A 25,825-nucleotide genomic window follows, 5' to 3' on the forward strand; every position below is an offset into this window, starting at 1 on the left:
GCCACGCCCCTTACCGGGTCTCTGTGGAGCTGTGGCCGCGCTGGCTTCGAGCATCACTACCCTGGCAGGCTGGGGGACTGCGAGGCTGCAGCTCGGGCGGGCAGCTCCGGAGAGGTACGACCTGCGCCTCTCCCGCCCCAGCGGCTGGGGTCCCCTCGGTGCCTCTCTTCCGACCCTGGCCTTTCTCCGAGGTCCATCCTTGCCCTCTCCTACCCTTCTCCCAGGCCTTCTCCTCTGTTCCCAGGCTCACAATCCTGATGGTCAAAAGGGACCTTTTCACGTGGCTTGCTGAATTTCCCGGCCTTTCCCCCCATCTCCTTGTGGGTTGGCCCAGCTCTCGCATCTCTGGGACGTTGTCTCTTCTGCTTCTGTTTTGTTTGTTTTACTCTGAAGCCCAGACTGGCCTGGAACTCAGTGGGTAGCCCAGGCTGGTCTTGAACCTTCAGCAATTCTCCTGTTTTAGCCTTTGTCATACTGGGATTACTTATAGGTGTGCATCATCATGCGGGCTTTTATGCGTAGCTTGAGGGTGGAACCCAGGACGTCATGCATGCTAGGCAAGCACTCTACCAACTGAGTCACATTCCCAGCCCCCCCCCACCCCCCGCCGCCATTTATTTATTTATTTATTCCTCATGTCAATTTAAGTGCCGCCCACTTCTTTCTGAAGCCTGCTTGTGGTGTGCGGGTGTGTGATGGGGCTTTGGACTGACCCCGAAGATCCATGATCTAGGTCAGCTGGAGGTCCTTTTATGGGTGTACATGCAGACAGCAGTATGGGGGTATGGTGGAGGGTGGGCGGGGTGTGTGTGTGTGTGTGGTGGTGGGGTGTCTGGCTGCTTCCTTCCTAACTGTCTGAGTTATATTTCTTTCCTAGGACTCCCACCTGTGGGCACACTTTATTTATTATGTTAGTGTGTATATATGTGTGAGTGCTGGAATGTGCTTGCCGTGACATACATGCGGAGCTCGGAGGACCACTTTCAGGAGTTGCATCTTCCCTTGGTTGGATTATTTATTTTTAATTATGTGTGTGTATGTATGTGTAACTGTGTGTGAGTATATGCAGAGGGGTCACATGCACCTGGTGCCGATGGTTGTCAGCCTCCCTGATGTGGGTGCTGGGAACCGAACACAGCTCCTCAGAGTTAACTTTTTAGCTGTTAACCATTGAGCCATTTCTCCAGCGTCTGCCTTCCTCCTTATTGAACACAATCTCTCTTGTTTCCACTGTGGTGCACACTGCATAGTAACTGGGTTCTGAGCTTCCGGCTGATGCTCCTGTCTCCTCCTCCCATCTCGATGTAGCAGTGCTGGGATGGCAGATGTGTCCCAGCATCTTATGTAGGTCCCAGGGTTTGAACTTGGGTCATCAGGTTTGCATGGCAAGCTCCTTTGCTCACTTAGCCATTTTGCTGGTCTCTGGGAACACTTTTAAGTCTTAGAGGTTTCCTTGTATATGTTTTTTTGTTTGTTTTTGGTTTTTTTGAGATGGGGTTTCTCTGTGTATCCTTGGCTGTCCTTGAACACACGCTGTAGACTAGGCTGGCCTCGAACTCACAGCGATCCACCATAGTCTGGAGTTCCCTTACCTTTATCCAGTGAGACTTTGAATTAGCTTTCCTTCATTGGAAGGAAGTTGGACTAAGAAGTGTCTCCTTGACTGATGGGGAAGAGTGTGTGGTCCAGCTGTAGACTAATGAGAGAGCAGGTTTTGTCTCCAGCAAGAGGAGTTCCACTGTAGCATTGCTGAATTAGCAGCTCTCCATGAGGTGTGTGTGTGTGTGTGTGTGTGTGTGTGTGTGTGTGTGTGTGTGTCTGCATGTGTGCTATGGATTAGGCATATCTGCTCATGTGGTCCTATGGAGTCCTGACTCAAAAGCCCCGCCCTTTCTTGAGTGAGCAACATAGCTAGCCAATAAGGTTTGAGCCTTTGAGATTAGGTCTTGCTATGCTGTCAAACCTACAGGTTCAAGCTATCTTCCTGCCTCAGCCTCCTAAGTATAAGGGAGCGTAGCTCCACACTGCTGTGCCTAGCGTATTTGTGTGTGTGTGTGTGTGCGCGCACACTGCAGGGGTGCATGTAGAGGTCCCAAATCAATGTTGGGTGTCACCCACAATCACTTTCTACCTTAGGAGATTTAAAATTTTTTTATTTTATTTATTTAGTTATTTTTAGTTTTTCTAGACAGGGTTTCTCTGTGTTATCTTGGCTGTCCTGGACTTGCTTTGTAGACCAGGCTGGCCTCGAACTCACAGTGATCTGCCTGCCTCTGCCTCCTGAGTGCTGGGATTACAGGCACGCACCACCCTGCCCAGCTTAAGGATTTTTTTATGAGTGTTTCCTTGCATGTATGTCTGTGTACCATGGGTGTGCAGTGCCCACAGGGGCCAGGAGAGTTGAATCTCCTGGAACTGTAGTTAAAGGTGGTTGTGAGCCATCTGTGGGTGCTGAGAACTGAGTCTGCCTGCCTCTGCCTCCCAGCGTGTTGGGATAACAGGCGTGTGCCACCACACCCTGCGAAACAAGTGTTCTGAACAGCTGAGCTGTCATCTCTCACAGCCCTTCTGCCTTATATTTTGAGACAAGTTCTCTGTGACCCTCACTGATCCTGTTAGGCTGGCCATCCAGGTACCTTCAGGGATCCTTCTGTGTCTCTCTCTCTATTGCTTGTACTACAGCTGCAAGCTGCTGTTCTGGGTTTTGTTTTGTTTTTAATAATTTTAATTTTATTTTATGTGTAGTGGTGTAAGGGTGTCAGATCCTCTGGAACTGAAGTTACAGACAGTTGTGAGTTGCCATGTGGGTGATAGGAATTGAATCTCGGCCCCTCTGGAAGAGCAGGCAGTGCTCTTAACCACTGGGCCATCTTTCCAGCCCATCCACTTTGTTTGCTTGCTTGCTTTTTTGTTTTTCGAGACAGGGTTTCTCTGTGTAGCCTTGGCTGTTCTGGACTCACTTTGTACACCAGGCTGGCCTCGAACTCACATCGATCCTCCTGTCTCTGCCTCCCGAGTGCTGGGATAAAAGGCATGTGCCACCATGCCCGGCCCACTCTGGGTTTTTAAGAAGGGTGCTGGGGATCCAAACTCAGGTGCTCATGCTTGCGCGGCAAGCTCCTCACTCGTCAGCCGTCTCCCCAAAGAACAAGAGAGACTGCAGTTCAAGGTCATGCTGACAAACCTAGTGCAGAAATCCAAGCTAAGAACTGCCTGGCGGTTGGTGGGAGGGAGGATCAGGAGAGAGCTGGTTGTTGGACACCTTCAAGGTAGTTAGTTCCTTTTCCTTGTTGGTTTTTGTTGGGATGGGTGTAGCCCAAGCTGACGTTTACTTTGCAATCCTCCTGCCTCATCCACTTAGGTGCTAGGATTACAGATGTGTGCTGCTACACAGGTACATGGGTCATTCTCAATTGATGGCCACGATTTTTTTTTGGTTTTATTTTGTTTTATTTTTGTTTTTGTTTTTTGCTCTGAAACAATTCGGGGTCTAATGAAGAAGAGAGTAGCTGGGGCTGGTGATGAAAACAGAGCTTCGGGCTCAGAGGGAGAGGGAATCGCTTGGAGGAACAGAGTCAGTGTGTCCCAAGGGCAGTGCTTGAGTCAGCTGGTGAACCATGAGGCCACTTATTGGCATCCAAGCCCTTTTTAATTTTTTCCCCCTTCCTTCCTTCCTTCCTTCCTTCCTTTCTTTTTTTTTTTTAAAGATTTATTTATTTTATTTATTGCATATGAGTGCTTTATCTGCAGAAGAGGGCATCAGATTACATTAGATGGTTGTGAGCCACCATGTGGTTGCTGGGAATTGAACTCAGGACCTCTGGAAGAGCAGGTGGCACTCTTAACCACTGAGCCATCTCTCCAGCCCTCTTTCTTTCTTTCTTTCTCTCTTATTTGTCTGTGTTTGCATGTGTGCACATAGGCCTTTGGGATTACAAGAGCGTGCGACCATGCTTGGCTTTTCAAATTCTTTAGCCAGCTTTGGAGTGTCATAGTTCTAAGCTGATTACCGTCCAGTTAAGTTGCCACACGTAAACCCCAGCAGGAGCCTGTTGTGCGCAGGGAGAGTGGGTATGGCCCACAGCGGCTGGGATTTGGAGGCAAGTTGGCCTGGTTCTGTGCTTTTTTTTCCCCTCTTAGGCAATAACAACAACAACAACAACAATAATAATTCTTAGTCTGGGGGGATGGCTCAGGAAAGTGCCACTTAAAGCAAAGCAGGGTGCTGCGTGTCTGCGAGTCTAGTCCCGTGCTAGTGGAGCAGAGACAGGTGGGTCCTGGGGCTTCCCTGTCCAGATGAGCTCCAGAAAAATAGAATAGAGACTTAGGGAGACAGTCCCTGTCTACCCTGGCTTCCATACACACCCACGCCTTCACATGTGTGTGGATACATACAACACACACACACACACACACACACACACACACACACACACGTAAAGCCTTTTGCAAGATAGGAGTAATAGGGTACACCTATAATCCTAGCTGCCCCCCCCCCCCAGACAAGGTCTGGTTATGTAGCTTTGGCTAGCCTGGAACTCACCGTGTAGACCAGGCTGGTGTCTTTTGCCTGGGATGCAGCACATAGGAGGGGTGATCTGAGGACCCGCTGAGCCGAGTGGAGGATGAACCTCAGGTCCTGGGGTTGTTGCTGTTTGTAAGGAGCTGGGGTGGAGCTCCAGCTTAGAGCTCCAGGAGGTCCCACTTCCATCCCCAGCACGGCAGATACAAAACCAACCAACCCTTGGGCAAGGGAGGCAGGAGCACCAGCCACTGAGCTCATCACTGGCTACGTGAGACCCTGACAAAGCAGGCCGGGTGAGATGGCACAGTGGGTCAAGATGCCAAGCCTGACAACATGAATCCTATTTTTTTTTTTTTTAAAACAGGGTTTCTCTGTGTAACAGTTCTGGCTGTCCTGGAACTAGCTCTGTAGGCTTGGCTGGCCTCGAACTCACGGAATTCCACCAGCTTCTGCCTTCCAAGTGCTGGGATTAAAGGCGTGCACCACCATGCCCAGCCTTACTTGAATCTTATTTTTATTTTTTACTTAAATTTTTTTTTTCATTCAAGGCCAGCCTGGTCTACAAAGCAAGTCCAGGACAGTCAAGGCTACACAGAGAATCCCTGTCTCAAAAAACCAAAAAACCAAAAAAAAAAAAAAAATAAAAAAAAAAAAATAAATAAATAAACTTTTCTTTTTAAAGATTTATTTACTTATTTTTGTGTTTTGTTTTGTTTTGAGACAAGGTTTCTCTGTATAACAGCTCTGGCTGTCCTGGAACTCACTCTGTAGTCCAGGCTGGACTCGAACTCATGGAGATCCATCTGCTTCTGCCTCCCAAATGCTAGCATTAAAGGTGTGCACCACTACTGCCCGGCCTCCTGGCCTATTTATTTTTATTATTATTATGTACAGTGCTCTGCTTGCATGTAAACCTGCAGCCATCAGATCACATTATAGATGGTTTGTGAGCCACCATGTGGTTGCTGGGAATTGAATTCAGGACCTCTGGAGGAGCAGTCAGTGCTCTTTTTTGGTTTTTTGATACAGGGTTTCCCTGTGTAGCCTTGACTATCCTGGACTTACTTTGTAGACCAGACTGGCCTCAAACTCACAGCAATCCACCTGCCTCTGCCTCCTGAGTGCTGGGATTAAAGGCGTGCGCCACCACATCCGGCCCTCCTTTTTTTTTTTTTTTTTTATTTCGAGACAGGGTTTCTCTGTGTAGCCTTGACTGTCCTGGACTCACTTTGTAGACCAGGTTGGCCTTAAACTCACAGCAATCCGCCTGCCTCTGCCTCCCGAGTGCTGGGATTAAAGGCGTGCGCCACCATGCCCGGCTCTGGCCCTCCTTTTTTTGTTTTCAAGACAAGGTTTCTCTGAGTAACCCTGGCTGTCCTGGAACTTACTCTGTAGACCAGGCTGAACTTTAACTCACAGCAATCCACCTGCCTGTGCCTCCTGAGTGCAAGGATTATAGGTGTGTACCACTGTGCCCGGCAATTTTGTATTTTGTGTGTGTGTGTGTATGTGTGTGTTTTGGGGGTACATGCATGTGACTAGTTGCCCACAGAAACCAGAAGAGACCATCAGGTCCCCTGAAACTGAAGTTACAGGCAGTCAGGTGCCACTCAACGTGGGTGCTGGGAACTGAACTCTGGTCCTCTGCGAGAGCAATGCGCACCCTGAGCCACCTCTCCAGCCTTGACAACCTTAGGACCCAGGACCTGCATAGTGGACGAGAGAACTGACGTCTATAACCTAAGTTGTCTTCTGACTTCCACAGGCATGTGTGCACTGACACGCACGCGCGCACACACACACACACACACACACACACACACACACACACACAGATGTGAAAAAACAGAAATAAGAGGAAGGATTCAGTATAGCCTGTATCTGTAGAGACAGTCTCTTGTGTAAAGTTTTGCTGCTCCCCGGGTAAATGTGCCTGGGAAGCCGAGTGGCAGAAGGGCGGGGCTGAAGTTCCAGGGCCTGTGTGCACTGTGTACTGTCACTGGAAAAGGCTGTAGAGGGCTGGGATGCGGCTCAGCTACAGTGCTCGCCTGGCAATTCCTGCAGCCCTGGGTTCCGTTCCCAGCACTGGGTAAACTGGGCCTGGCAGTGCATTCCTGTGACCCCAGCAGTCTGGAGTCCAAGGTCATCTTTGGCTAGTTTGTGGTCAGTTTGGGCTCCATGAGACACCGTCAATAAGGAAGGAAGGAGAAGAGAGTAGAAGTGTTTGTGGGGGGCCACGGGTGGTGGCACATGCATGTACCCCAGCACCATGTCCAAGCTCAGGCTGGGCTGCATGGCCAGCACTGTCTTTTTTATTTATTTATTTATTTATTTATTTATTTATTTATTTATTTATTTATTTTTTCCCCTTGAGACATGGTTTCTCTGTAGCCCTGGCTGTCCTGGACTCGCTTTAAGGACCAGGCTGTCCTTGAACTCACAGTGATCTGCCTGCCTCTGCTTCCTGAGTGCTAGGATTAAAGGTGTGCGCCGCTGCACCCCCCCCCCCCCACTACACCCGAGCTTTTTATGTGGGTGCTGGGGATCCAAGGTCTCAGGACCTTCTGCTTGTCTAGCTTAGCACCTAAAGACTGATCTACCGTTCTCCCTCTGCTGTCCCCCACTTCCAGGACATGTCCACCGATGACGATGCCGCCCCCACAGTGGCAGAGGCAGCGGGTGACACCCACCTGCTGGGCTTCTCGGATGAGATCCTCCTGCATATCCTGAGCCATGTCCCCAGCACAGACCTAGTTCTCAACGTGCGGCGTACCTGCCGGAAGCTTGCGGCCCTGTGCCTGGACAAGAGCCTGGTGCACACCGTGCTGCTGCAGAAGGACTACCAGGTGAGGCGGCTGCGGCAGGGAGCGCAGCACCAGCCAGGTGCCAGCCTGCGGGGCCCAGCGGCAGGCACTGTCGCTTGTGCAGAGGACTGTGTGGCTGGGAATAGTGGTCAGGACACACCGGATGACAGAGCCAGGGTGGCGTGCCTCATGGCACTGGGGTGGGGGTGGGGGGTGGGGGAGCATAGTGCGTGTGGATGTACTTCTGGGAGGGAGGCGGCCTGGGCCTTAGATACAGGGGTCAGCAGGAGGCCTTCTTCCCCCTAGGCTCCCCCAGGAGAATTGCTGCACCACAGGATAGCTTGTAGAAGGTGAAGTGGCAACAGTGGGTGGCACAGTTGATGTAGCTGCAGAAGGGCTGCCTGCCAGTTGCTCAGGGCTGAGGTCTCTGATGAGCTTGAGGCATGAGCCTGCCGCAGTAGGATACACGTGCAGCCCTGGCACTCAGGAGCGCCACGGAGGACCTATCAATTCAAGGCCAGCCAAGGCTACACAGTGAGACCTTGTCTGTGAAAATTATAATGGCAGCCGGGCATGGTGGCACACGCCTTTAATCACAGCACTTGGGAGGCAGAGGCAGGTGGATTGCTGTGAGTTCCAGGCCAGCCTGGTCTACAAAGCAAGTCCAGGACAGCCAAGGCCACACAGAGAAACCCTGTCTTGAAAAACCAACCCCCCTAAAAAAAACAAACAAACCCCAACTCCCCCCAAAAAGCAAGCAAACAAACAAAAAACACATACACACACAAAGAAGAAATAAAAGTATAGCTTTAAAAAATCAGAGTTTTTATTGTTTTTTGGTTTTTGTTTGTTTTGTTTTGTTTTATAGACCAGGCTGGCCGCAAACTCACTGCAATCCACTTGCCTCCAAATTAGTTTGTGTTTGTTTGTTTGTTTTTGTTTTTCGAGACATGGTTTCTCAAAACCTGGCTATCCTGGATTCACTTTGTAGACCAGGCTGGCCTCGAACTCACAGCGATCCACCTGCCTCTGCCTCCCAAGTGCTGGGATTAAAGGCGTGTGCCACCACACTGGCTAAATTAGTTATTTTTAAGTGTATGTATGCACCTGTGTGAGCTCTTATACGTCCACAGAAGCCAGAGGCATCCAGTTCCCCTGGAGCTGGAGTTACAGGCAGTTGGGAACCACCTGGTGTGGGTGCTGGATTTAGGTCCTTTGGAAGAGCAGTGCGCGCCACCCAGCCATCTCTCAGCCATCTCTCCGTCCCCAGTTACAGCGTTTAGTAAGCAGCTGCTTTTCTTTTTGAAACAAGAGTCCTGCTATGTACCCCAAGCTGTGCTGGAATGCTGTCGCACAGAGAGTTTTTAAATTTGTAATGCTCCTGCCTCAGCCTCCCAAGTCCTGGGATGACAGGCATGAGCCCCCAGGCCTGGCTAGTGGACATCTTTCTTACACCTTCCTGGGAGCGAGGCTCTCTAGACTGCTGGCAGTGATAGTGCGTGGACGGGAAGGACAGGACACTCTCGTCTGAGCAGCAGTGGGGAGCAGCTAGGGACGCCTGTCTCTCCTGCCCTGTCCCCCATTCTGCAGGCCAGCGAAGCCAAGGTGAAGCAGCTGGTGAAGGAGATTGGCAGGGAGATCCAGCAGCTCAACATGGCGGGCTGCTATTGGTTGTCCGGCTCCACCATCGAGCACGTGGCCCGCTGTCACAGCCTGGTGAAGGTGAACCTGTCGGGCTGCCACCTCACCTCCCTGCGGCTGTCCAAGGTGCTCTCAGCCCTGCAGCACCTGCGCTCGCTGGCCATTGACGTGAGCCCCGGCTTCGATGCCAGCCAGCTGAGCAGCGAGTGCAAGGCCACGCTGAGCCGCGTGCGGGAGCTGAAGCAGACGCTCTTCACGCCCTCGTACGGTGTGGTGCCCTGCTGCGCCAGCCTGCAGAAGCTGCTGCTCTACTTCGAGATCCTGGACCGCACCCGCGAGGGCGCCGTCCTCTCGGGCCAGCTCATGGTGGGCCAGAGCAATGTGCCCCACTACCAGAACCTGCGTGTCTTCTATGCACGCCTGGCCCCCGGCTACATCAACCAGGAGGTGGTGCGACTCTACCTTGCCGTGCTCAGCGACCGCACGCCTGAGAACCTGCACGCCTTCCTCATCTCCGTCCCTGGCAGCTTCGCCGAGAGCGGCGCCACCAGGAACCTGCTGGACTCCATGGCGCGCAATGTGGCCCTGGACGCCCTGCAGCTGCCCAAGTCCTGGCTGAACGGCTCCACCCTCCTCCAGCATATGAAATTCAACAACCCCTTCTACTTCAGCTTCAGCCGCTGCACGCTGTCAGGCGGGCACCTCATCCAGCGGGTCATCAACGGGGGGAAGGACCTGCGCAGCCTGGCCAGCCTCAACCTCAGCGGCTGCGTGCATTGCCTGTCCGCGGACTCGTTGCTCCGGAAGGCGGAGGACGACATTGACAGCAGCATCCTGGAGACGCTGGTGGAGTCCTGCTGCAACCTCCACCACCTCAATCTCTCAGCAGCCCACCACCACAGCTCCAACGGCCTGGGCCGCCACCTCTGCCAGCTGCTGGCCCGCCTGTGCCACCTCCGTTCCCTCTCCCTGCCCGTCTGCTCTGTGGCTGACTCAGCACCCAGGCCTGACCGGGCCCCCGCCCCGCCGGCCATGCACGCCGTGCCCCGTGGCTTTGGCAAGAAGGTGCGCATTGGGGTGCAGACCTGTCCCAACCCCTTCGTGGGCCAGTCGGGCCCGCAGCCTGCCTCTGTGTTCTGGTCTCTGCTGAAGAAGCTCCCGTTTCTGGAGCACCTGGAACTGATCGGGTCCAATTTCTCCTCAGCCATGCCCCGCAATGAGCCTGCCATCCGCAACTCCCTCCCCCCCTGCAGTCGGGCGCAGAACGTCGGGGACTCCGAAGTAGCCGCCATCGGCCAGCTGGCTTTCCTGAGGCACCTGACACTAGCTCAGCTGCCAGGCATGCTGACAGGCTCTGGACTAGTGAGCATTGGCCTCCAGTGCCAACAGTTACAGTCTCTGTCGTTAGCCAACCTGGGCATGATGGGGAAGGTGGTGTACATGCCTGCTCTTGCCGACATGCTGAAGCACTGCAAGCGGCTCAAAGACCTGAGGTGAGGGCCTGAGGGGCCAAGGTGAGGGGCTGGGAGCCCGAGGTGAGGGGCTGAGGTGAGGGGCTGAGGGGCTGAGGTGAGGGGCCGAGGTGAGGGGCTGGGGACCTGAGGTGAGGGGCTGAGGTGAGGGGCCGAGGTGAGGGGCTGGGGACCTGAGGTGAGGGGCCGAGGTGAGGGGCTGGGAGCCCGAGGTGAGGGGCTGGGAGCCTGAGGTGAGGGGCTGAGGTGAGGGGCTGAGGGGCCGAGGTGAGGGGCTGGGGACCTGAGGTGAGGGGCTGAGGGGCCGAGGTGAGGGGCTGAGGGGCCGGGGTGAGGGGCTGGGGACCTGAGGTGAGGGGCTGAGGTGAGGGGCTGAGGGGCTGAGGTGAGGGGCTGAGGGGCTGAGGTGAGAAGAGCAAAGGCCTCAGATTGCTCTGGGCCTTCTGGGGTTTGCAGATGCAATCTGTCTGTCAAGGTGGAGCTTAGAGCCAACCTAGGCCTGTCCTGGAGATCAGAGGCGGGAGAGACTTAGTGTCCACAGGGCGTGGCTTCAGGACACTGGAGTCATGGCAATAGGCAGAGCCGCGGGAGGCAGGGAGGCAGGGCTCCTGATTAGCATCTGGCTTCCTTACACGTATGGGAGCCCTTGCTCCATTTATTCCATGTACTTCTGCTTCGTTACAACCTTATGGTCTTAAAAACGTTTCTTCTTTAGATTTATTTACTTTTATTTTTATATGTGTGTGTTTTGCCTGTATGCATGTCTGTGGCACCACATATGTGCAGTGCCTGTGGAGGCCAGAAAAGGATATTAGCTCACCTGGAACTGGGGTGCAGAAGGTTGTGAGCCACCCTATGGGTGCTGGCAACCACACCTGGGTCCTCTAGAACAGCAGCCAGGGCCCCTAACCACTGAGCCATCTCTCCAGGGCCGTGTCTCCTTTCCCCGAGCTCCCCACCCCCTGTTTTTTGAGACAAGGCCTCACTATGTCGCCCTGGCTGGCCTGGAACTTACTATATAGACCAGGCTGGCCTTCAACTCACAGATTACCCTGTTTATGCCTCCTGAGTGCTGGGATTAAAGGTGTGCTCCACTATGCCCAGCCCCAAATTTTATTACTGTTATTTGTATGGGGGGGGGAGGGGGGTGCTATAGTGCACATGTGGAGGACAGGAGACAAGTTTGTGGGGTTGGTTCTGTCGTCCGCCTTCATGTGGGTTCTGAGGGTCCAACGTAGACCATTAGACTTCCCCCACATGTGCTCTTACCCTCTGAGCCATTCCACTGCTCCACACCTTATATTTCCTCAGACAGGGTGCCCCGCTGGGCCTGAAGCTGATCACGTGGCTGGCCAGTGAGATACCTGGGTTATAGACATGTGTGGCCTGCCTGAGTTTTACATGGTTGCCGGGGATTTGAACTCAGTTGCTAGTATTTGCTAGCAAGCACTCTTGCCCACTGAGCATTACCGGGACCTTCATAGGGATTGTTGGGGGGCATGAGGCAGTTGGCTCGGGGCTTCAGGACTGAGGTATGGGAGCATCTGATAGCACATGGCAAGGGTTCCAGGGCAGCTTGGGTGGCATCAGCAAGACCCTTCCTCAAAGCCACAAGCACAGAGCAGATGACACTGTACTCGAACTTCCTTGACACAGAGCAGCCAGGGCCCTGCAGGCAGGAGGGGAGAGAGAGATGGGGCAAGAGGGGCTGGCAGGGCTTCAGCTGGGAGCTGCTGCTGGTACCCTGTGGGGGACAAGAGCAGGCAGGGTGGGGAAGCATCATCTCAGGGGGGAACTCTGACTTCTGGGAGTGGTGACCTTGAGGAGGGTGGCAGGACCCATCCTGGGAAGAGGGAGGACCCTGCAATGGGCCGTTGTCCTTGAGGAGCATCACAGGTTCAAGAACTGCCTGGGCAACTCAGCAAGACCCTGTCTTGAAATAAAATCTTTGTTGGGTGTGGTGGCGCACGCCTTTAATCCCAGCACTCAGGAGGCAGAGGCAGGCGGATCGCTGTGAGTTCGAGGCCAGCCTGGTCTACAAAGTGAGTCCAGGATAGCCAAGGCAGAGACAGAGAGACCCTGTCTCGAAAAACAAAAACAAAACAAACAAACAAAAAAATCTTTCAGAAAGGCTTGAGGATGTAGACTCTGGATTTAACTCCTAGTACAAAACTTCCTGGTGTTTCCAGAGACAAGCATGGGAAACATTCCCACTGAACATCCTGTAAGGTGAAGGGTATTTTAGTCATCTCCCAACATTTATTTGTTTTTGTTTTTGGCTTATCACCCAACATTTAAAGGATAAGAGTTCTGTTGTGTCCCAGCACTACTTGGGGGGCAGAGATAGGTGGAGCTCAGTGTGTTTGAGGCCAGCCTGATTTTATAGTAAGTGCCAAGCTAACCAGGGCTACATAGTAAGACTGTATCAAAAAGGAAAAAAAAAAAGTAGGTGGGGATTTTTTTTGTAGTGCTGAGAATGGAACATGGAACACAGGTGTTCCTCTACCACTGAGCCTTACCCCAGCCTCTCACTGGGGGATTCTAGGCAGGTGCTCTACCACTGAGTCACACCCCCAGCCCCTCACTGGGAGATTCTAGGCAGGTGTTCTATCACTGAGCCACACCCCCAACCCCTCACTGGGGGATTCTAGGCAGGGGCTCTACCACTGAGCCACATCTCACAGTCTTTGGATTTTTGAGATACGTTCTATGTGGCCCAAGATGATCTCTAACTAATCATCTTCCTACCTCATCTGGGCATGCACCCCGCAAACAGGGCCTTGCGTGTTCTAAAGAAGCCTTCTACCACTGAGCTCTGTCTCCAGCCTTTCTACTTGAAGCAAGTTGCTACGGTTTGTCTTGAACTCACTGTCATCTAGGAATGCCCTGAACTGGTGATCCTCTTACCTTAACCCCCAGAGCATCCGGGATCCCAGGTCCGTCCCCCCCCTCCCCCGCCACCATGCCTCAGTTGTTAACATTCCCTCTTTCCTCCTGGGACAGGCTCTCGTGTGTCCTCAGCTGGCCTCACGCTTCCTGTGTAGCTGAGGACGACTGGAGCTCCTCATTGTCCTGCCTCTGCCTGGCGTTGCTGGCACTGTGGTGTGCTTCAGCAGTCCGCAGGGCTCAAGGACTCTGCCTGTCCGTAGCTGCTGGTGGGTGGAGGCAACAGTGGGGCCATGAAGTCATGTCCTAGCCCTAAAGGGACTCGTACGTGGCTGTCACTTTAGTCACTTTAGTACAGCTATTGCTGTGATGAAACACCATGGCCAAAAGCAACGTGAAGAGGAAAGGGCTTATTTGGCTTGTGTCTGTGTGTTTTTAGTGATCTCTTTATTCTCATTTTGTGTACCTTGGTTTTGTGTGAGGGTGCCAGATCCTCTGCACTGGAGTTGCAGACAGTCGTGAGCCGCCATGTGGGTGCCAGGAGTTGAACCCAGGTCGCTGTTGAAGTGCTCTTAACCACTGAGCCGCCTCTCCAGCCCCTGGCTTACGCTTTTAAATTCTTGTTCATCACTGAAGGAAAACGAGACACAAGGAAGTCAGGGCAGGACCCTGGAGGGCAGGAGCCGATGCGGAAGCCATGCAGGGGCACTGCTGACGGGGGCCTGCTCAGCCCGCTTTCTTATAGAAAGGACCATCAGGCCAGTGCGACCACCCACAATGGGCTGGGCCCTCCCACATCAATTACTACTTTAAAAAAATACCCTACAGAGTCATCTGCTTACAGCTGGATTTTCTGGAGGCATTTTCTCAATTGAGATTTCTTCCTCTCGGCTGACTAGCAAGCACAGGGCCTGTGCTAAGGGGCAGGCACAGAGCTCACCTTCCCCCGCCCCCCTCGCCTCCCCCCTACAACATCCACGGATGCTGGAGCGGGAATCCTCTCATCTGTCAGTCCAAGCCAGAGCTTCACTTTGGCTTCAGGACCCACAAGGGAGGACAGGGCTTGCATCCTTTGTGTGCCCCACCCACCGCAGTAGAACAGGAAGTCAACAGGTCCTGCGCTGCTTATTTCTGTAGCTGCTTGGCTATGCTGTGAGCTCTGCTCTCTCTCTCCTTGGAGCATAGCAATGCTGAGGCTGTCTGTGCCCTCTGCCCTGCTGCTCCCTGCTGCTCCCTCCTGCTCCTTGCTGCTCGGCCGAGCAGACCCACAACCCAGGCAGGGCTGGTGTCCATCCCCGGGTGTCCATGTGCGGAGGTCCTGTGCCTTCCCACTATGCTTGCTTTAGGAACCTGCCTTGAGTCCTCCAACACAGGAGGCTAAGGCGGGAGGATTGCCTTGAGCTCAAGATCAGGCCTGGGCTAGAGTGAAACCCTGTCTTCAAAAGCAACAACACTGCTCCCCATGTACCCCCCTCAAAAAGAAAAACCAACCAACCAAAGACTCAACCAGCTGGGCTGTGGTGGTGCACGCCTTTAATCCCCGCACTCAGGAGGCAGAGGCAGGTGGATCCCTGTGAGTTCAAAGCCAGCCTGGTCTACAAAGCGAGTCCAGGACCGCCAGGGCTACACACAGAAACCCTGTCTCGGGAAAAAAAAAAAGACTCAAGCAGATGTGGTGGCTGCATGCTGGCCTTACATCCCAGCACTCCCGAGGTGGAGGCAGGAGTTCAGGGCCGCCCCTCTCCCATCTCTCTCACACCTGCCTTCCGCATTTCCCAGGCGCACAGATGGATGCCTTCCTCCTTGCCTGCAGCTGTGTCTCCCTGTAGTCACCAGGCCTCCATTTCCTTTCTGCTTCCTCTGTGATGTCGCTCACACTTGTGTCTTCCTGTGCCTGTCCCGTCACACCCCTGGCCTTTCCTGAAGCCACAGTTAGTGCATGCATGGTCATTGTTTGCCAGAACGGCAAATGTATCGCAGGCATGGGCCGGGCACGCAGCTCAGTCAATAGAGGGCTTGCCTAGCTCGACACACAGTTTGGGTTCCATCCTCAGTACTGCATAAATTGGGTTTGGTGACACCTATAAAACCAGCTTTGGGGGGTGGGCAAACAGAGGAGCATAAGAAAGTCAAGGTCATCTTTAGCTACCTAGTTTGGGCCAGCCTGGGCTACATGAGACCATCTCAAGAAAAGAAAAGGTGGATCAGAGACTAAACTTGGTAGATGACTCCTCTGCTGGGCCATTGCTGTGGCCTACTTCCTGTGATTAAGATCATTTCATAAATTCAAGGAGCCCAGATAAACCTTTGAATCTTTCAGAGTCTAGATCTTGCTGTCTTGCTTGCCTGTGTTGTTTGTTTCTTTGTTTTGTTTTGTTTTTTGTCACCAGTCCATCAAGCCTTGGGTTTCTGCAGTAGATGTGGTGATGCACACCTGTAACCCCAGCTCCTGGGAGGCTGAACTGGGAGGGTTGTGAGTTCCGGGCCAGCCTGGGCTATATATTGGTTTGTCCCTGCGACCTGGCATCTTCTCCAGGGACAGGACTGGGTGCACATTCATCATATAGGTCTCCCCAAGAGCTTGATCACTGTTCACAGCAGCATCCCTGGCCCAGGCTCAGCCTGCGCCCGCAGCCACGAAACCGTGTGCTGTGTAAGGCACTGCCTGTTCTGAACAAACAGAGGCTTCCAGAACACAGCCAAATGGCCCCATTCCTCTGGACCGCTGCCTTCTGAGGCAGGCGAGCTCAGAGATGCTGCGGCAGGTGGCAGGAGCTAGCTGTAGGCGCAGGAGGTTTTGCTTGCTCTAGAGCGGCTTCCTCAGGTTATGGGGCCTGCAGGGGCACCTGCATTTTCTGGGCGAGTGATCTGCTGGCAGCCTGGGAATCCCAGGCCCACCTGCTGCCACCTCCGGTGCAGCCTGCCATGAATCTGAGCTTGTCTCAGCCAGGCTCTCTGTGGGGCGGAGGTGCCACAGGGACAGGTTGTTCTGGCTGTGGGTTTGGGGCGTACCCCTGTGTTGAGAGGATCACGTGTCAGGCAGAAAAGGGTGCCACCTTTCCCACGGCTGGAGGCGGGGTATTACCCTGAGTCACCCCAGGCTGCCTGGGCGGAAGCAAGAGAGCCACTCGAGCCAGGCCTGGCACAGTCTCAGGAATACCTTTGAACTGTGGTTCTCCCTCATCCTGCCTGGCTCAGAGCGTAGCAGCAGCCCCTTTAGCCAGAGGGGAGAAGTAGAGTCACTCCAGAGAGCAGCTTGAGGGGAGGTCCGATCCTGGCAGGTTGGTAGTTTGAGCCAGCTGGGAAGGGTCAAAGTGGAGTGAGGTCCAATCTGAGTGGATCTCATTTCATTGTTCCCTGCCCACCTTCAGTTGCCTCAGATGGCACACACCCACATTAGGTCAGTTCCCCAGCCATACTGGGTGCTGTGACCCAATCACCCCGTGGGTGTTCACGAGGGAGGTAGTAAGGCCTCACTGGCCCCACAGTTGGAGGGTGAGAGCAGACAGGGTATTCACACCAGCTTGAACTCAGTGACAGATGACATCTTTCAGGGCAAGCTTCTGTAAGTGGCTATCTAGTTGGGAAAAGGTTTAAAAGTATGCACAGGACATTACATAACATTGCATGGCCCGGGGACACTGGGTCTTAGTGCAAGTCCATACTGCCATCTAGTGGTGGAGGTGGCAGCTGCTGCCTGGCACTGGGATTCCATCCCCTGCTGTGGAGGGCATTGGGGATAGGGCACACTGAAGCCAGAGGGCCATTAAGTTCAAGGTTAGCCCTGGCAACAGAGTGAGACCCTGTCTCAAAATAAAAATGGAGAGGTGAAGATGACTAATATATATTATGTACACATGCAAAATTCTGAAAAGTTAAAAACTAAAGGGCTGGGAGTATGCGTCAGCGGTGGAGTGCTTGTCTAGCATGTGTGTGGCCTAAGTTCAACTCCCAGCACTGCAACGAACAAACAAACAGCTGGGTGTGGTGGCACATGCCTTTAATGCCAGCACTTGAGAGGCAGAGGCAGATGGCTGTCTAAAATCGAGGCCAGCCTTGTCTACAGATCGAGTTCTGAGCCAGTCAAGGCTATACAGAGAAACCCTGTCTAGGGCTGGAGAGATGGCTCAGAGGTTAAGGACACTGACTGCCCCTCCAAAGGTCCTGAGTTCAATTCCCAGCAACCACATGGTGGCTCACAACCATCTATAATGTGATCTGATGCCCTCTTCTGGCCTGCAGAGCACTGTATACATAATAAATAAATATTTTAAAAAACCCAACCTGTCAGGAGGGGGGAAATCACTTAAAAATAGAGAGGGGGAAAAAGCCAATTGGTGGTGGTGCATACCTTTAATTGGGAGGCAGGGGCAGGAGGAACTCTGTGAGTTCAAGGCCAGCCTGGTCTAGAAAGCGAGTCCAGGACAGCCAAGGCTACACAGAGAAACCCTGTCTGGAAAAAACAAAAAGAAAGCTAATGTAAATGAGTGTCATTTGGGTTCTTCAGGTGATGTAGGTGACTGGTATCCTTGGTTAAGAAGAAGAAGCCACATGGCCACGTCTGTGGGCTAACGAGGCTCTTCCCTGTATCTAATGGGTCCTCCTTACATGAAGCCTCTGTGGTGGGGCTTGCACTCGGGGCTCATGACAAGGTGCTGGCCTCAAAGCAGCCCTAAGGGGCTCCCTTCCCTTTCTGTCCCTTTCCCGCCCACTCTGGCCTGCTGGGGTCCCACTTTCTTCTGTCTTTGTTGGCTGGTCTGTCTCTGCCATCACACTGGCACCCCAGATAGCACAACAGGTGAATCCTCCCAAGGGCAGCACATGTGACAGTGTAGGCCAGGTGGCATGCTGAGGATGGACAGGGGATGGTCTTGAGCCAGTGCATGCTAACAGGGTCTGCAGACAGCGGCTAGCCACATCTCACCCTTGGAGTGAAGATCTTGGGAGATCCAAGCCCTCAGCACCCACGGCCTTCTCTCCGCAGGCTGGAGCAGCCCTATTTCAATGCCAACGCACAGTTCTTCCAAGCGCTGGGCCAGTGCTCTTCTCTGCAGCGCCTGTGCCTGGTGTCTCGCAGCGGCACCCTGCAGCCAGATGCCGTGCTGGCCTTTATGGCCCGTTGCCTGCAGGTCGTCGTGTGTCACATGTTCACAGGAGAATCCCTCACCACCTGCAAGAGCCTGCAGCAGTCTCTCCTCCGGAGGTGAGTAGCATGGCCTGGCACGGTCCGTTAGTGGCGGGGAGACCTGAGACAGTACCAGTGTCCCCAGGACCCAGCGTCCTCAGCCCAGTAGCGGCTTTGGGGAGCTGTGATGACACCAGATCCCAGCAGCATGGCCAGAGGGCTTGGCCTCCTACAGGGGACAAGTTCCCATAGACAGTCTCTGGTCTCAGCCACATAGACGGCTGGGGCAGAAGGATCCTGGAGGTTTAAGACTAACCTCAGCTACAGAGTTTATCCTGGAGATTCTGGAAGCTGAAGGTTTAGTTCCCTGTGTCTGATGAGGGCCCACTCCGTCTTCAGCTCTCCCAGGGCTCCACCTTCGCTTATTGAGACAGGGTCTCTGTGTCCCAGGCTAACCTGAACTCACTGTGTAGACCAAGTCGCCTAGAGCTTGTGGCCCCTCCCACCTCTGCTTCTGGAGTGCTGGGACCTCATGCTGCACGCCACTGAGACCAGCTCACCCCTTTTTCTGCTCTCAGCATTGTCTAGGGTTTCCCGGACCTTGGGGGTACAAGCATCCAGCCGCTGCTCACTGCCATGCTATGCCTGATGTTTTTCTGTTTCCTATCTTCATCTTATTCCAGTCTGTTCCTGGCTCCCCCCATTTATCCCTGGTTTTGACCACTTTCTAAGGTGCCAGAATGGGCTTACAGTGTTTACATTGTGTATTCCATTTGTACATTTGTTTGTGGCGTGTTGTTTGCAGGATGGGCGCATATGCTACAGCATGTGTGTAGCGGTCAGAGGACAGCTTTCAGGGGCCAGTTCATTTCCCAGCATAGGTACCCTTGAGAGAGGAGTGTACTGCCCACACTCATAGATGAGGGAACTGGGGCAGTTGGCAGCAGGCAGGACGGCCCTGGAACTGCGCATTAGAAGGGAGGGAGAAGCTAGGCTTGATGTACAGACCAGAATCCAGAGACTCACGGGGCTGAGGCAGAATTGGGAGTTTGGGTCAACCTGGGCTACATAGTAAATTCAAGGCCAGCTTGACCGATACAAGAGCCTGGGAGTTTAGCTTGGTTGGTAGAGTGCTTGTCTGGCAGGCACCAAGCCCTGGGTTCAGTTCTTACAGCATGAGGCTACAGAGATGACTCAATAGTTCAGTTAACGGCAGCCAGGTGCCGCATGCCTGTGATCCCAGCACTCCAGGAGGCTGAGGCAGGCCAACTTTGAGAGTTCGAGGCCAGCCTAGTCTACAGAGTGAGTCCAGGACAGCCAAGGCTATATAGAGAAACCCTGCCTTGAAAAACAAACAAACAAAAACATGTAAATCAAGAGAGAGGGAGCTGTGTGGCTGGCATGAGAAGCCCTTCAGGGTAGGTGCACAGTCCTGACCCAGGCCCGCACAAAGCCTTCCTCTCCCGTAATGCTGGGAGCCTTGGGCCAGGCCAAAGCCCTGGAGACTGGCAGAAGAGTCAGTCACAGCTGTGCTGTGGAGGCCTCTGCTGCGGCCTTGCCATCTGCAGAGTGGTGGCTCTGCTGCACACACAACACAGAGACAGACACACAGACATACAGACACACAGACACATATAGATACACACGCTGAGACACACACACACACACACACACACACAGACAGACAGACAGACACATATAGACACACACACTGAGACACACACACACAGACAGACATAGACATACACACACAGACAGGCAGACACACACAGACACATATAGACACACACTCTGAGACACACACACAGACAGACATAGACATACACACACAGACAGGCAGACACACACAGACACATATAGACACACACTCTGAGACACACACAGAGACACATATAGACACACACAGACAGACAGACATAGATACACACACACACACACACACACACACACACACACACACACACACACACACTCACTTTTCCCGGAGGCTGCCGGGTTCCTCCTGTGGGTTCCCGCAGGGCTCCAGCAGGTGGCAGTAATGCTCTCAGCAGCCACCCACCCAGTGTTTGTAAAAAGTAAAAAGGGCATCTGTCTGTCCCCTTTTCTGATGCTTTTTTGTTTGGTTAGTTTAAGAACTGCGGGGTTTGTTTTTGGTTGTTTGTTTGTTTTTAGACACAGATCTCTTATCTCAGCCCGGCCTTGAGCCACTGTGTAACTGACCCCTCATTGTCCTGCCTCTACCTCAGGGCTGGGATCGTAGGCATATAACACCACTCATGGGATAGGCCAAGCTGGCCTTACATTTGTGGCAATCCTCCTGCCTCAGCCACACAGGGCTGCCCCCAATGCTCTGAAACGCTGAAGTCCACGGGGCCTGGATTTGGAATGTCCCCACCTTACAGGAAGTGTCTGGGTTTAGGCTGCCTGTGTCTAACGCCACATACAGTGCCACGGACTGCGCTTCATGCTCTGTGTCCACGGACTGCGCTTCTTCATGGTCTGTGTCCACGGACTGCGCTTCATGCTCTGTGTCCACGGACTGCGCTTCTTCATGGTCTGTGTCCACGGACTGCGCTTCATGCTCTGTGTCCACGGACTGCGCTTCATGCTCTGTGTCCACGGACTGCGCTTCATGCTCTATGTCCATGGACTGCACTTCATGCTCTGTGTCCACGGACTGCGCTTCATGCTCTGTGTCCATGGACTGCACTTCATGCTCTGTGTCCACGGACTGCGCTTCTTCATGGTCTGTGTCCACGGACTGCGCTTCATGCTCTGTGTCCACGGACTGCGCTTCTTCATGGTCTGTGTCCACGGACTGCGCTTCATGCTCTGTGTCCACGGACTGCGCTTCTTCATGGTCTGTGTCCACGGACTGCGCTTCATGCTCTGTGTCCACGGACTGCGCTTCATGCTCTGTGTCCACGGACTGCGCTTCATGCTCTGTGTCCACGGACTGCGCTTCATGCTCTGTGTCCACGGACTGCGCTTCATGCTCTGTGTCCATGGACTGCACTTCATGCTCTGTGTCCACGGACTGCACTTCTTCATGCTCTGTGTCCATGGACTGCGCTTCTTCATGCTCTGTGTCCATGGACTGCGCTTCTTCATGCTCTGTGTCCACGGACTGCACTTCATGCTCTGTGTCCATGGACTGCGCTTCTTCATGCTCTGTGTCCACGGACTGCACTTCATGTTCTGTGTCCACGGACTGCGCTTCTTCTTCATGTTCTGTGTCTCATGTCTTTTTTTTTTTTAAGATAAGGTCTCAGGTAGCCTAGGCTAGCCTGTAATACAGTGAAGGATAACCTTAACCTTCTGATACAGCCCCCCCCCCCTTTTTGAGACAGGGTCTCTCTGTGTAGCCTTGGCTGCCCTTAACTCGCTTTGTAGACCAGGCTGACCTCGAACTCACAGAGATCTGCCTGCCTCTGCCTCCCAAGTGCTAGGATTAAAGCCTTGAGCCACCACGCCCGGCTCTGACACTCCCCTTTCTACCTGTCAAGTTTTGGCCCTCCAGGCATTTGCTGCCATGTTAGGTCTGTGCTGTGCTGGGCCTGTGCATTGGCAGACACTCTCCCAACTGAGCCGTGTCCCCGCCTGGGGATCTCATGCTTCTTGCTGCCGTTCTGGACATTGACACCTCAGCCCCCCCAGTGCTGGGATGACAGGCATGACCACTGTGCCATCTCTTCCTCTCGCCTCTTGCACCACGCAGCCCATGGGTGTTGGCTGACATTCTTCTGCATGTCCCTCCCCTACCGGGGCCTCTTTGGTCCCATACACGGTCTGGGGACTAGACTTGGTGACAGAGATTCCTGGGGGACCCTGGGAGTTGGTGGCCAATCTTCCACGTTCCTCCTGATTTCAGGCACCGCCCAGCACCGCCCCTGGCTCTGCTCACATTCTCATCTGTCCTAGAAACCGGTACTGAGCAACCTCATGCATGGCTGCCTTGTGTAATGGTGTCTGCCGACAGCACCGTGGCATCAGGGTCTGGGCCCTGGCATGTGGCCATCTGCTGAGCCGACCCTGGACTTCTGTTTCTCACCTTTACTTCTCAGACCCAGCAGGCAAGGAGGCCTCTTAAGTCCCCACTTCCATGGGCTCTCCCACTTTGACCTGTTTCTTGCCAGGCCTTGTAATAGCAGGGGGTGGGGGGGTGGGCCCTGCGGACCCTGTATCATCTGGTCTCATGATTTCCGGTGAGAGCTGGTCACTGTGGCACTGTGGAGCTGTGGAGGTCTAACCTGCACCATGTCTCACCAGACCCAAGACCCTAAGTCTCTTCCTGACTTTGTCTCTGGGGAGCAGCCCCATCTTCCAGGCACAACTGGGACCTTTCAGTGATGGACCCGCTCCCTATCCACCCTGGTAAGCTGTGCCATGGGTCCTATTTATTGTAGGAACTTGAGCATCAGTGTTTACTATTAATCCATAGGTTATTACTGCAGCTATTTTTTTTTTTAACCCGCTGTCCTATCAATAAACGACATAGACACCTGTTAGATTTTTACTGTGCCCTACACTCTGGGTCTGGGCAGATATAAACCCTCCCAGCCACACCTCCCATGCTCTTGCTTCAGTCATCATCCCTGTCTGGGCTGCTTCCCAGCCGTAATTCCAGTAGCACTTGCGCAAGCTTTTCGTCCGGATAGCCTCCTCCATCACTGATCCTCAGAGCCAGCTCCTCCAGCCATGCGGTTCTTAACGCTAACCCATGGCGGTCTCTGCTTCTCTCCTCTCCTCCCTCTCCTCCTTCCTTTCTCCTCTGTCCTCCCAGCCCACGAACCTCAGCTCCACCTACCTCACTTCTGCCCAACTCAGGTATGCGGGCAACTTTATTCAGCCAGTCAGGGGTGATTTGGGAGGCAGAGTCACACAGCATCACTTTGATATGTTTGCTTGTAGGAACAGTAAGAATCTGGGGGGAGGAGCAATTAACATCTGAGTACATGGTGGCTCTAGATCAACACAGCTATTGCCAACCACCCCACCTAGCACCATCTTCCCGGAGGGGTGAGATGGCTTCCTGGATCTCCTCCTCCTGTTCCGTCCGCGTTAGCCTCTTCAGGGCACCTCCACATGGCCCGGGCATGCCAGCTTATGTCCTGTGTAGAATTTTCCAGGTCCTGTCTTCCTCCCTGCAGCCAGGCCCAAGCCCAGGAGCATTCATGATAGCCCCTGGCACAACCCCAGGCAGCAGCAAAGCCAGGGAAGGTGAGGGCAGTGCCCTGCTTTCCAGGAGCAGTTACAGACCTCACAGCTGTGAGCCAGGGGCCTGTGTTAGTGCCATGCAGCCTGAACACTCTCAGAGATCCCAAATCTGTTTTGTTTTGTTTTGTTTTTTCAAGACAGGGTTACTCTGGGTAGCCTTGGCTCTCCTGGACTCGCTTTGTAGACCAGGCTGGCCTCGAACTCAAAGCAATCCCCCTGCCTCTGCCTCCTGAATGCTGGGATTAAAGGCGTGCGCCACCATGCCCAGCTCTGAGATCCCAAATCTGAATGTGATGCGCTGTCCTCCACTGAGGTGACCATGCTACTCTCTCTTGAGGCCCAGTTGGCACTGCCTTCCCACATAAGCTCTTACAGTGTGTCTGTGGCCTGACGCTGTACGTTGGGGCATATGGCCCTAGGAGGCCGACTAGCTGTCCCAGCCCCTGTTGTGTTCCGTGTAATCACAGGGGCATTGTTTCTATAAATTCCCAGCTTGTCAGAACCATAGTTAGCAGCTCTCCCGAGGCTGCTAACAGGAGCCCTGTGGACAGAGAGGAGGGAACTTGGACATCAGGCTAAGCCGAGCATTTTCCTTCCCTGCTCCTCATCTTGCTCCAAGTGTGCTCTGCTCCTGTCTAAGTTTTTGATTTGTTTTTCAAGACAGGGTTTCTCTGTGTATTCCTGGCTGTCTTGGAACTTGCTCTGTAGACCAGGCTGGTCTCAAACTCATAGAGATCCGCCTGCCTCTGCCTCCAGAGTGCTGGGTTTACAGGCATGCACCACTGCCCGGCTTTTCTTTTTTCTTTTCTTTTCTTTTCTTTTCTTTTCTTTTTTTTTTTTTTAAGATTTTATTTATTTATTATTTATACAGTACTCTCTCCCCATGGTATACCCCCATGTATACCAGAAGAGGGCACCAGATCTCATTATAGATGGTTATGAGCCACCATGTGGTTGCTGGGAATTGAACTCAGGACCTTTGGAAGAACAGACAGTGCTCTTAACCTCTGAGCCATCTCTCCAGCCCCCCGGCTTTTCTTTTTAAAAGATTTATTTATTATTATGTATACAGTGTTCTATCTGTATGTACACCTGTAGGGCAGAAGAGGGCATCAGATCACATTACAGATGGTTGTGAGCCACCATGTGGTCACCATGTAGTTCCTGGGAATTGAACTCAGGACCTTGCTCTTAACCACTGAGCCATCTCTTCAGCCGAAGGGGGAGTGGGGTGGGTGGGAAGGCTGTATTTTCAATGGTATACTCAGCATTCTGTTCTTGAATCCTTCAAGCTCCATGTGTGCTAAACACTGACTTTCCAGCCCACCCCATCCACCACCCCCGGCTCCTGTGGCTCACAGAGCACTGGATCTGTGTCCTCAGCCCCCACGTCCCCTGTTAATGGCTGGTCTCTGGTTTAGTTTCCAGGCTGAGAGGCCTGCGTTGAACGTCGTCATCTTCCCCCTGCTCCATGAGGGCCTGACAGACGTCATCCGAGATGTCCCCATGGTGCACCTGGACGAGATCACCTTATTTAAAAGCAGAGTGGCTGAGGAGCCACCAAACCTGTGGTGGTGAGAGGGCTGCCCTGCCTGCCACTCCCGCAGCAGAGCCCAGCCGCTTTCTGTCCTGAGTCTCCACAAGGGTCCAAGGAGCCATCGGACAGTGGGCCTTGTTTTGTGAGAGGAAAAAAGAGTCTCCAGTTGTCCTGAGACATTCACCCCAGCCCCCTGCCCCCCGCCCCCCACTGGGCCTCTCTCCCTTACTCTTATGAGCACTTGGGCTTGGTGACAAGAGATCAAGTGGGCTATGGATGGGATGACAATGGCTAAGACAGGCTGGCCCTCAGGGCTGGGCCATGCTCTGGGGACTTTGTGGGCTGTGGGTCCCTCATCCACTCACTTGCTTCAGCCTGGGGACTGTCTCTCTGCCCCTTTGTCAACTACAGTTGAGCTCAGTAATGTGATTGTACCCACACAGGGTCAGGGTGGGCTGGGCTCTCACTGTGACTTACACAAACGATCTATGTGAGCCCGTAGCTCCTTTTCCTGTTGAGATGTGTTTAGGGCGTGGTCCAAAGGTAGAGCATTGGCCAGGTGTGTGAGGCCTCAGGTTCCATCCCCTCTGCAAAGAAAAAGAAACTGTTTTAACCTAA

At 53.4% G+C, this 25,825-nt stretch overlaps 1 protein-coding gene across 1 annotated transcript; it reads left to right on the top strand.

Moving 5' to 3' along the window:
- Positions 1–25,825, top strand: FBXL18 (F-box and leucine rich repeat protein 18). The gene is made up of 5 exons (XM_084763910.1): positions 1–114; positions 7,156–7,371; positions 8,920–10,463; positions 18,313–18,531; positions 25,092–25,825. Exons 2-5 carry the CDS (start codon positions 7,159–7,161, stop codon positions 25,246–25,248), a joined length of 2,133 nt encoding a protein of 710 aa, XP_084620036.1. The 5' UTR covers positions 1–114; positions 7,156–7,158; the 3' UTR covers positions 25,249–25,825.

This window comes from Acomys minous (assembly GCF_964271855.1).
Source record: "Acomys minous genome assembly, chromosome: 16".
Lineage (NCBI taxonomy): Eukaryota > Metazoa > Chordata > Mammalia > Rodentia > Muridae > Acomys > Acomys minous.

Coding starts and splice junctions, on each gene's coding strand:
- FBXL18 (XM_084763910.1), top strand. CDS start 7,159: ATGTCCACCGATGACGATGCCGCCCCCACAGTGGCAGAGGCAGCGGGT. Junction 7,372..8,919: donor TGCTGCAGAAGGACTACCAG/GTGAGGCGGCTG, acceptor CCCATTCTGCAG/GCCAGCGAAGCCAAGGTGAA. Junction 18,532..25,091: donor CAGCAGTCTCTCCTCCGGAG/GTGAGTAGCATG, acceptor TCTCTGGTTTAG/TTTCCAGGCTGAGAGGCCTG.